Here is a 12,384-nt window from a genome sequence, read left to right as displayed (position 1 = left end):
GCTAGAAAAGACAAATTCCAACCTACACGAACTGTTTCCCACCACCAAGAAAAGAAAAAAAATTCCACTATTGGTCTTTCCCTCCTCACAATCTGTCCAGTTTCAAGGAGCACTTGATTTAGCGGTAGAATCTTCCCCAGTGAACACAGGGCCAGACAGTCTGCAGGTTTCGCTTTGATGGTCCAGAGAGACATTAACCTTTTCACTGGTTACTTGAAAGGTAAGTAAGTTGTACCGTGCAGTATTTTTCAGTTAATCAAACTTTTTCCCTCACGAAGAATTTAGCTGACCAACTTTGAAAACCAGAGTGCCACTTTCTCAGGCTGTGAAAGGCTGCCCACAATTTGACTGAAATTTCAATCCACTCTTGTGCCTCACTCAATGCATGTGTATGTGTGGGAGTTGTAAATTGAGGCCTTAACCACCAGAGTTAATCTCTTTTTTAAATCTGTATTAACCTTAATGATTTGAAGTGCACTGTCCAACACTGGGCTATTGAGACGGAAGAAAAAACTACCCTCGACTATCAACAGTTTATTAGGGGCTTAACTGAAGTGACCTACTGTAGTCGCCTTCAGCTGAACGAGGCTATAGGCTTTTTGTGGAAAGGGGAAGAATTGAGGGTTTCATTAAAAAGTAATTTGTGCTTTATACTCACTCATTCAAAGAGAGGCTCAATTGCTCTTTATTCACACAGAGTTAATACAGTATCACAATGTTTCTCAATGAATGTGTTGTAACAAAAGAAAAATTTTACATTTTGAAAGGAAAAAAACTCTTTGTAACTGCAGTAAGAGTGATGGCTACTTAAAAGATTATAGAATCTCTTCTTCTTGTGCTCATGCTAAATGATGGAAGATTGTAATTTAAAAATCTTTGCTTAAACTATGGAAATTTAACTTTAGGTTTTAATCATTAAAAATATTTTAAAAATAGAGCAAAGTTGGTCAAATATGAGTTTGTGTTGTTGGACTTGTCTGGAGAAGTGTTCGAAAAACCAACTAAGTCTCTTATAGCAATAGCCTCATTTATATCCGATCCAAAAATATTCTCTGCTATCAGTGATTTAAATTCTCTCCTCTCCATCCACAACAATCCTAAATGGATGCGAATTTGAGCATCTGAAGACAGCACCATTGACGCTATTCCCTTTCCTCAAACTGTTGCTGAATATCTTGTAGAGCCTGACTCCAAATATCCGCTGAGATGTACGACATATTATTTAAAGTTCTTCTTTGAGCAAGTAAGAGATAAAGTATACAAAGAGCTTATTTGTGCCCCAAATTTCACGATAAAGACCAGGAAGGATCGGTATACATAGAAATACTTATCCTTTTCAAAAGTAATTTTGTTTTTAAATTGGTAGACTATTCAGACATTTCTGTCTTAAATATATGGTCCTCGGTTTCTGCCACCATCACAAATGTCATAAAGACCACAAAAGGTCTAAGAGTTAGCAAGGTCAAAGACTGAATTATCCTCTTGCCCCTGAATAGTTCAACATCTCTCTTGTTCAATTCAGAGCACATTAGATTATAAGGTCAGTGAGGAATGAGGAATCATTAGATTTATATCCCTAAAACTAGAAGGAAAAAATGGAGAATCTGTTATTTAGTATTCCCCAAATTAAAGTTCATTTTATCAGATCAAAATTATATCTCACTGAATCCCTAAGGAAAAGGCGATTGTTATTCACATTAATTTATATGGAACCATTATGAAAGAAATCTATCTATTTTTTCCAGCTTCAAGAGAACACGTACTTTAACTTGCATAGTGGCATATAGGCCAACTGAGTTAACGTAGTTTGCATATTCATGAAGTTTCAAAAGCAATGACAGCTTCTCTCCAAGAGAGACAAATATATAATTGCATTTAACTTGTGTAATGGGCAGAAATATAAACTTCTGAAGTAAAGGGGACTTGAATTTTTATATAAGAAATTATTGTGCCCACTATAAATACCCAGTGATAGTTCTTAACACGTAGGTGCCCTCTGAGATATTTTAGGCTTTTCTCCTCATCTTTAGCCCAACACTGGGTGCTCCCCACCCCCACAGAAAATGCTGAAGAAAAGTGAAGATGTCTCCCATGATGGTGAATGTCACGGCCATGAATTCTTGAATCTACCTGCTGCTGGGAATCAAAGGCTGGCCAGGACCTCTACAGTGTAAAAGCAGCACTGAGTTCCTGTTCTGGTCTTTAAGTTAATGTCCAAAATGAACAAAAAAAGAACAGTTAGTCAACCATTCATTGCTGACTGTTGGTTCTAATAACAAAAGCAGCACAATAATAATAAAAAATCATTCTGTCCAGATTAATTTGATTATAGCCACACCAGAAATAAAATAGAAAGTGAATAAACTTAGCATTCACTAATTGTTTAGTACAAGGAGCCAAGTCAGTATATATGTAAAAAGATTACAAACAATTCTCTCTCCCATCATTTTCAGGTATGCCTATTTTGAAATAATATCTGACAATTGTTATTATCTTCTTGGTTACAAATGAGTTGATAATATTCTCTTTAAAGAAACTAAACTCTCAACATTTTTTATTTTTATCATACAATAGTCATTCAATACTACGCAAATATTAAAAAAATTAAAATATTGCCATTTTTCAGCAGACATCTGCTATTTTAGTTCTAAGGCATGTGATCTTCTAATTAGGTTTTGATTCTGTTCCATGAATTAAGGGCAGTGGTGATCATGTAATGGGTTTGCAAGCCCTTATATGGTAGGAAAAGTACATTTCTCCCCTTCAAATAACTTAGCTACCCTTTGAGGGTCAACTTGCTGGCTGTTCACAGTGGTAAGCATATTTCCACAAATAATAAGTGGGCACTTCCTTTCAGGAACAGTGAAATTTGCACAAAATTGGTCGTCAGTCCTATTTATTATCCACCTTGAGATGGACAATTTAAGGAATCATATAAATAACCTCTCAAATCCTATGAAATTAAAAAGCGAATGCTCACATAGTTGCAAATTCAAAACCATAATTTAATTCTGGAAATTGATTAAATAATTAATATGAAACAGAAACAGCAATAACCAAATCAGGAAGCTTTAAGACATCATACTGCTTTGGGCATTTTTATAGGTCTGTTCCTTGGTTGAAAAAAATTTAGAACAATGTAGATGTTTAGTTTAGATCCAGAATGACCTCTGGGATGTGCTAGGGAATTTGGACAAGTAAGGAACTGGATCAACAACCCAAATACCGAGAGTTCATACCAAGTAATTGAGTACTATGCAACTAAACTTTTCAGTCAACTATGCAACAGATTTCATGCATGTTTGAATTGTCAGTGTTGATGCTAAAATATTATCTGAGGGCAGCGGATACTGTCTAAGAGAAGAAGATACAGTATTACTACCCAAAATGTAAAATGATAAAACCTGGAAGAAACATAACCACTATATTGACTAAACCTTGGAGAAGGCAACGATTCAAAAGTTGTTTTCCTTTTTATTGTTTACTTTTTAACCTTACCCTTTTTTAAAAAGCAGAGACAGTATAAAAATCGGGTGGGTAGCACATCTCTGCAACATCATCAAACTTTTATTATTTACTTTGAAGATCCGGTCAGGTGAAATGAAAAGTTCAATCATCAAACGATGTACACCTTGCATGCTGCTTGATATATAGGCAAAAGGAAATCTGCATTGTTTCTTACCTGTGACGTCAGCGGCCATTAACCCTTCTGCTCTGATCACTTTCACCTGGAGGAATCCCACATCTTTCAGGTTGTGAAATATCCTCAGTGGGCTCTGAAAGACCCCAACATCAGTATTAGGAAAGAAAGGTCCTACAGGGTCTCAAAGAGTGTGCTGAGAAAACAAAGGATTATGGTTGATCTCAGAATGCTGCTTAGGTGATCAAAGGGATATTCATGTTTCTTCAGTACAGATGACCTTCCCCCCATCATGAATGTGTACATACACACACACACATATTTATGTAGATAATTGTTGCTATATAAGTAGATTTTTTTGAAAGGGTAAAAAATACCACAACGTTTCTTCCCCATAAGTAATTAGTGGTAGGTGGTGAACAATAAATTATGAAACAGGATATGTCTGCATTCTTCCATCAGTGTCCTTTACGAAAGCACTCCAAGAAATCTTTCACCTACGGGCATGATGATTTGGAGACTAGTGATTCTTAATACTGAATCTTAAGTTGTTGGGTAAGTAACACACTTCAGACTTTGGGAATAAGAAAGCCAACATTAATTATTTTTCTATTATTTTCTCGGGGAGCTCTGCAAGTTGTAGGTGCTAGATAAGAGTTAAATTATTTAAAGATTATTGTCTAATATTTAATTCAAAAGATGTATTTCTACCCCACACCTTTTAGGTGTCTTATTTATTTATTTATTTATTTATCTTAAAAAATAAACCAAGTTGATTAAAAAATAAATCCAAAAGTGATGAGTAATTTTTCTTAAATTTGTAACTTTATTTACCATTGTAGTAGGTATAGAAGTATAGAAATTTTGATAGAAGAATCAGATCCAAATGCTAAAACCTATTTTAATTTCATAAATTAATTATGGTAAAGTTTGAAGAAGTATAATACCTGAAGGAATTAAAAGAGGGATACCAAGAAAATAATTCAGAATTCTAATTACTGGACACAAATACTCAGTAAAATCAACCTACAGAACATGATATGCATTTGTTTATTTATATGTCCTTGCATTTTTCTCATGACAAGATCAGCACTTTTATTCAGTAAATCAAAGGTACTTCTTCATCATCTTTAAAATGCTTTAAAACTGGGAAGCATAACATAGTTTTGCATAATAAAGTTATCTATTAAAATGTTACTAAAGAACATTCCCATTTTTGTATTGAGAATGTGAGAAGACTGACAAGCACAAGCTTACCATGATATTAACTTTATCAGCCCCTTATGACTAGTCATTGTTTACACTGAAGCTATGACCTTGGTATACTGAGAGGAGGAAATGCAGATAGAGGTGTAATCTCACAACCTAATTTTTAAAAAAGTGTTTAGCACAAGGATTAGCTCTTAATCTTTTATTGTTTTTAAACAGTTGTTTATCATCCAAACTCTGTTTAAACTACCTAGATGACAGAGTTCAATAAAAATGCACTTCTCTCTCCATTTAAATGCCTGTAAATTAAGGGCTTAGAAGTGGAAACTTTAGACCGCAGTATTATGAATCAGATTTGTAGGCATCTTGTCTTCCTGAGGCCTTAACGAGCAGGTGTGGGAAGCTGCTTCTTACCTCAGAGCTTATTGAGTGTTACAGACCAGGGAAGTCTCCTAATCTAATGACGGAGAAAAGTTTTATCAAAAGGTTTCTGTCATTTAATTTTCAGGAGCAATTTAAACCAAGTTTCACTGTGACTAAAAAAATATCTTCAGTCAGAGAATCATTTTCATACTGGTAACCTCACTGCAGAGTCACACTGCTTCTGGTGCTTCAGCTCCAAAGTTCTGCTTTCCATTTGGAGGGGTAATTATTGTTTGAAGGTTTCATTTCCTCCAATCGGCTGACGCTCAGTAATTTATTGCAAACTTCAACTGTTTAGGCCAGTAACACATGGATTATAATAAGAACTCAAAAAAAAAAAAAAAAGTAAAAAAACATAAATATATCAGTTTAAAAATATAACTGTAAGGAGTGCTTTATCAAGAGGTATTCCTGCCTTGTTATTTATGGTTATTTTAGAAGGCCTCAAAACCTGGATGGTTTCTGAAGCCCGAAATTTCCATAGCAGAGGAATCTATGATTTGCTGTGAATCCTTTCAGCCCTCAATAGATGGGAAAAGATTGAAATGCTCTGGAGAGGAGTCCTCTTTATTTTTTTAATGAAAGGCTGTATAATATATTTTCTCTATGGCTGCAGCAGCTGTCAGGGAGAGCATCTCAGTTCAGCTCCATTACGGGAGAGGCAATACCCCATCCTATGGCATCGAGATGCTCTGAGGGGCCAGAGCTGATTGACAGCTTGTCACCGTGACGTCTTATTCCATCTCTGTTATGGAGAAAATTAATGTCACACCACCAGCCTTATGACTCGCTGTCATCTTAGAACCGCTCACCTTTTATCAATGCTCTAAATAACATTTCAAGCCCATCGTCTCACGGTGGACAATCCGGTCAAGGGACATTAAATCAGATGACTGTGAAATGTCATAATAAAAATGGAATGCTAACAACTTCTTCTCTAAACTAGCTCCTCTGGTTTTTAAACTGTGACAAGGGGGAGCAAGGGTTCAGCATCCCCGTTCTGAAAAGGTCATACAATCGCTCTTGGTCTACTACCCATTACCACCCGCCCCCTATTGACCTTCCCTGCTTTCCTCCCCCCAAAAAGAAGAAAAAAAGGAAAAATGGAATTAGCCATCTTTTCAGAATGTGGTGATCAAACAATGGCACACACAGAAATGTCTGTTTAATTTGTGGGGCTTCAGTGCTTCGCAATGAACAGCTGAACGACAGCAATGGAGAGCCTTTTCAGGGCTGTTTCACATGAGAGTGGGACAATCCACTTACTTTTCTCACCACAACCAGCGCCAAATCACATTCTTAGGAAAACATATGGATAACTCACAAAGTAAACTCTTTTATATGTTTCTCCAAAACAAGTGATATTTCAGACATCATACAGTATTCATTCCTTTTATAATCTATAAAATAAAAAGGAAACGCTCTGAAACCCTAAAATATAGGTCTGTCCTTGTGTTGCTATGAGAAATCATAATACACGTGCTATACTGCATACACTAGCTTCTCAGCAGGTACGATTCTAAAGGGAGATACAGGCCTGTGCTTGAAATTCAGGGCTAAAAAAAGTGTATTTAAACTTGGTTCACTTTTTAGTATATTGAGCAGAATATAATCTGAGAATTAGCCGGGACATCCACATTATATTTACATTTTGTTGAAATAATAACTAATGTTTGAAAGAAGGTATAGAAACAAACAGTCAAATTCTAAATGGAAATGGCCGATTTAAGGAATCCCACACAGTAAAAAAAAAAAAAAAAAAAAATCAGTAATAATTGGATCATTTCTAATTACCTAGCCCGTAGTATCATTCTAATATATGGGATAGTATCAAATATTAATCCATCAAATACAATATTATAATGCCTAGAATCATTTTTATATTCATATACGAATTAATTTCTTTTAAATTGTTTCAATTCATGAGGCTCACTTCTGGGAACAGGAGAATATGTCTTGGTGGGTACCAAAATGTAAAATAATTTTCACAACTGCAATTATATATTAGAAGATGCCACACAATACCTTAGGCTCTTAGGTGGTTTAAAAATACATACTATTTAGCCTTGTTAAGTCACCTCTATTAAACTGTTTATGATAACACCATTGGTGGATGAGTTGTACAAGCATTAGCAGACAGCTGATTCAGTGGAGATAGCCAGAATAAATTTGCTGAAGCGTACATCCTGCTAATCTGTTTGAAGAATATTGTAGAGCATTAGTACCAGTACTTCATGTTATCTGCACAGCCTGATAAGGTACATCTTTATTAAATTCAGTTATTGGAAGGATGTCGGTCAGCAAATAGGAATATTTTAAAATCTAAAAAAAAAATTAAGTGGTTCTTTGTTAGAGCTTGGTTTCATGACTGAGTGTCTAGAGGAGCCTTCTAAACACCTGGTAGCATTGTACAATACAAGCTTTGTAATTTTAAGTGGAAAAGCTTTTTTTTTTTTTTTTTTTTTTTTTTTTCCTTTTTTCTTCCAGCTTCATTGGTACTGAGGCATTCACTTTTTCGAGGCTTCACTGAGAGAGAACGATGGAGTAAGAGCTCCCCTCTCTGTTGATTCAGGAAAACTGCATGGTGGGAAATACATAATGTGAAGATGCTGGGAAATAGGTAGATTTGGCTGTGAATGTTTGGGTTTGATAAAATTTGAGAAGGGTACTTATTTTAGTGACTCACTATGCCACCCTACCACTCTACATCTGATCAAAAGGTAAGAAGGCTTCCTTTTAATTATATTTCATATTTAATTTTTAAAAATTAAAGGAATGAAGTGAGGCTTTTCTAAGCAGTTGAAAGGAAAAATTATTTCTGTGAATATCCTCCAGTAACCAACCTACTAATTAAAAAGTAAGTGCCGTTAACTCCATTTCAAACTTGTAAAGACAAAGAAACCTTAATTCCAATGACAAATAATCAAGGAACTCATTTTAAAGTATTATGTAAACTCGAGTTCCATTATGGGGAGCTTCCCTGCATGATAATTTTCTTCTGTGACAAAATTACTGAGGAGAATTTCAGAATCTAGAACTTGCTCTGGAAGAGACTTGAGAGAAGACCAGGTGTCTAGATATCCTTGGGTAACCCAAGTGCTTCTGCCAAGATATGCATGGTAGTTGCATCTGCCCAGCCTCCTGCTTCCGCTGATTCATCTGCCAGACAGCTTTGCAGATGTACTTCTGTCACTCCATGTAAATTATTTACAACCTCATCTAGTCACCCGTGACCCTGAAGGAGGAGGCTTACATACGTACATATCTCTTTAATATTTCCTCGCGTTCTTTCTGGTCCTCCAGGGAGTTGATGGAGAGGTCAGAGATGCTGACTGTGGCCGAAGCTGTCAGGGTGACCAGCAACACCAGGTGCCCCTCCCCTTCTTCCAGCTGCAACTCCAACTTGTGTGTCTGTTCCCTACTGAGAGCCGACAGGTCGATCTGGCACCTAAAAACAAATGTTTTGAATTAGCAAAAGGCTTTTTTTTTGGCCACATCAGACAGTGGAAGTGCAGGCTGCTCAGAGCTATGTGAAAAATCAATCAATGGAAATACCATTTGGACTACTGGAAGCATATGTCTCTCATGTCAGCTGACTTCACAAAATTCAGACTCTGATTATTTTAGAATCTAATTGCTTATTTCTTGTAAGACTCAAAAAAATGTGCTTATCTGATTTGATTACTACCCAGTGTCACCATATTTATAAATCAGCAGGGGCTTTCAATCCCTAGATGGCCCAGATCAGTGGGGCTTTGCTTACAGAAGGACTAACGTGAGCTGTCTAAAGAGGCAAACTAGCGAGAGTCTGAATTTTTGTGCCACTCTAGAACAATAGGTGTTTTGCCCTCGTTCATAAGTATTATTAAACAGTGAACAGACCATGCACTACAATGATGTCATACGTTTTACGTTTTTAAAACGATGCCAATTTATTCATAGAACACTGCATAAATCTATATTAACAAACAAATCCTCTAAAAACATTATAGCTCAAGTGTTGAGAGTTGTCCTAAGAGAGACTTTGTAATAACATGGCAGCCCAGGCTCGGTATGTCACCTTCTCAGAACTGAACATTTTGCAAACTCTAGTCACAAAAATGTCAATTGATTTGGAGGAGAAAGACACTGTGTTGACCACAACCACAAGGGCAATAAGCCAAGAGAGAGGGGGGCAGACGTGAAGACAAGGCATTTAAAACAGGAAAGCACCAATTATAAGAACAGATGTGGTACTGTCATACACAGGGTGGCCAGCTATCGGGGACAGATTAAATTTTTGTCCCTTCTTATTCTTCACTCTAATTATTGTTTATTATTTTGCTTTTAAGTTCAACTTCTGTGAATAGGGCCTCAAAGCTTAAGGTTGAGTTTCAAACATCTCTTTAGTGTCAGTGGTTTTAGAAATGGAATCAAAGTTTGACATGTATGTTTTATTTTTGCCTAGCAAAAATGACATGAAAGATAGCCAGACTAGAAACAGTTGGGAGGAAGAGGAATAGATGCAAGAAATGAAAAGAAAAGAAACATCCTGGTCAATGACAGAAAATCTGTATGCACTAAATGTTAACTATCGATAGAGCAGGAAATTAGGGTCTGTACCAAGTCAGAAAAACATCTTCCTACAGGTAGGACGTGTATCAGGTAACCTCATTGTTTCCGCAAACACAACATTCATTTCCAAATACTCTCATGCTGTCCCCTTAAATTCTAGCCTAAGAAAAAACATATCAAATGCCTTATTTAATATTCAAATTTTAATTGGAATTAGTTCTTAATAATACCTGGAACAAATTGAGGGTTAAAAAATGCAATGGTGAAAAACAGCTAATCAAATGCATTCTCTCATAAAAAGGAAAAACATGAATATGATTTTCTGCAGATCTTTCCAGCATCTGGCACTGTGCCTAACCTATAATTTCTTGAATATGAATGAATCTTTGGACTAGATTGAGAGTATGACACTGGAGAATTGAACAGGGATGACAGTTTAGATAATACTTTGGGTTGGATAAAGTTGGGACCAAGAAGGGTCTTTCACTCACTTTCATCATGCATTTCCAGGCCTGTTCACACCCTATTCCTTTGTATGATCCTGCATCCCTCTTCTTTTTTTAATTTATTTTTTTATTGGAGTATTGGAGTATTATCTCTATGAATTGGAGCTTTACAATGTTGTGTTAGTTCCTGCTGTACAACACAGCAAATCAGCTATATGTACACATATATCCCCTCCCTCTTGGACTTCTCTCCCCACCTCCCCCACCCCCTCCTCCACCCATCTAGGTCATCAGAGAGGACCAAGCTGAGTTCCCTGTGCTATACAGCAGATTCCCACTAGCTATCTATTTTACACTTGGTACTGTATATATGTCAATCCTAATCTCCCAATTCATCCCACCCTCCTCTTCCTGCCCTGTGTCCACATAGTCTGCATCTCTATTTCTGCCCTGGTAATAGGTTCATCTGTACCATTTTTCTAGATTCCACGTATATGCATTAATATACGATATTTGTTTTCCTCTTTCTGGCTTACTTCACTCTGTATGACAGACTCTTGGTCCATCCACATCTCTACAAATGACCCAATTTAATCCCTTTTTATAGCTGAGTAATATTCCATTGTATATATGTACCACATCTTCTTTATCCATTCAACTGTTGTTGGACATTTAGGTTACTTCCATGACCTGGCTATTGTAAATAGTGCTGCAATGAACATTGGGGTGCATGTGTCTTGTTGAATTATGGTTTTCTCTGGGTATATGCCCAGTAGTGGGATTGCTGGGTCATATGGTAATTCTTTTTTGTTTGTTTGTTTGTTTTTTTAGTTTATTTGGTTTTTTTTGTTTTTTGTTTTGTTTTTTTTAAATTTATTTATTATTTTTTTGGGGGGGGTACACCAAGTTCAATCATCTTTTTTTATACACATCTCCCCGTATTCCCTCCCTCCCTTGCATATGGTAATTCTATTTTTAGTTTTTGAAGAAACCTCCATACTATTCTCCATAGTGGCTGTATCAATTTACATTCCCACCAACAGTGCCAGAGGGTTCCCTTTTCTCCACACCCTCTCCAACGTTTATTGTTTGTAGATTTTTTGATGATGGCCATTCTGACCAGTGTGAGGTGATACCTCATTGTAGTTTTGATTTGGTTTCTCTAGTAATTACTGATGTTGAGCATCTTTTCATATGCCTCTTGGTCATCTGTATGTCTTCTTTGGAGAAACGTCTATTTAGGTCTTGCATTACTCTAAAACACATTGAAATCTTCTGGAGGAATTTCTTCTATGCCTATTACCATTTAGTACCAGTCATTTAGATGTTGGTCTCCTCCTCATTTATATTAGAGTCATTGCATTTAATTCTTTAGAGTTGGGAAAGGTGTTCTAAAGATGATCTGGTCCAGGAATTGCAAACTGGCACCTCTCAGGTCAAATCTGGTCCGTGGATTTATTGTTTTTATTGTGCTAAAAAAGTTTTGAATTTACACAACTTTAAAGAAAGAGCAAATGTCCTCTGAGTTACTGTCCCCAATACTGTCTACTTACGGCTGGACTATTTCACTTAATTCTGTCCCTGGTTCCAACAGGCATAAGGATTTATGATCCCCAAAGTCTCCTTAATTTATCAATGAGGAAACTGAGGGCCAGAGAAGTCACATGAATTAATGCAGACACACGGTTAGTTATTAGCAGAACCAGACCTGAACCTGGGACTCTGGAATCCAAGATCTAGGCTTTTTCCTTAACCAGTCTGTCATTATTTTAATAATGCATCCTGGAGGAAGGCATGTGCTGTATGAGGCCATTCTTAAACTGGGTACTATATGAACTTGTTTTGAACAGGAAACCTTACCTCAGTTTTCAAGTACAGAAGTATGTTATTTTTATTTTTATGCTTTAAAAATATGTATGAACTAGGAAGAATGCTGCAATTGCTCTTATAAGATTATAAACTAAGAAAAAATTACGAATTGAATTTTAAAAGCTATAGAACTAATACAATTTAAATTACCATTACACATTTATAGGAAGGATTATACCTTTCTGCTGCAACTAAATTTCCAATATTAGGTATACTCGGAGAAATAGTCCCAGGTTCTGTCCT

The 12,384-nt window shown here is 36.2% G+C and overlaps 1 protein-coding gene across 12 annotated transcripts in view; it reads right to left on the bottom strand.

Annotated features, from left to right (window-relative positions):
* MCTP1 (multiple C2 and transmembrane domain containing 1) overlaps nt 1-12,384 on the bottom strand; it is a 543,089-nt gene that overhangs the window by 173,335 nt on the left and 357,370 nt on the right. For all 12 annotated transcript variants that reach the window (XM_057739092.1, XM_057739099.1, XM_057739106.1 and 9 more), the window contains 2 exons: nt 8,534-8,720; nt 3,683-3,776 (listed from right to left, as the gene is read on the bottom strand). In XM_057739092.1, coding sequence (XP_057595075.1) covers nt 3,683-3,776; nt 8,534-8,720 — 281 coding nt within the window. The remainder of the gene's footprint in view (nt 1-3,682; nt 3,777-8,533; nt 8,721-12,384) is intronic.

The sequence above is a fragment of the Hippopotamus amphibius genome, chromosome 1 (assembly GCF_030028045.1).
Source record: "Hippopotamus amphibius kiboko isolate mHipAmp2 chromosome 1, mHipAmp2.hap2, whole genome shotgun sequence".
Lineage (NCBI taxonomy): Eukaryota > Metazoa > Chordata > Mammalia > Artiodactyla > Hippopotamidae > Hippopotamus > Hippopotamus amphibius.
The sequence above is the reverse complement of the archived record's forward strand: the minus strand, read 5'-3'. Positions and strand labels throughout refer to the sequence as shown.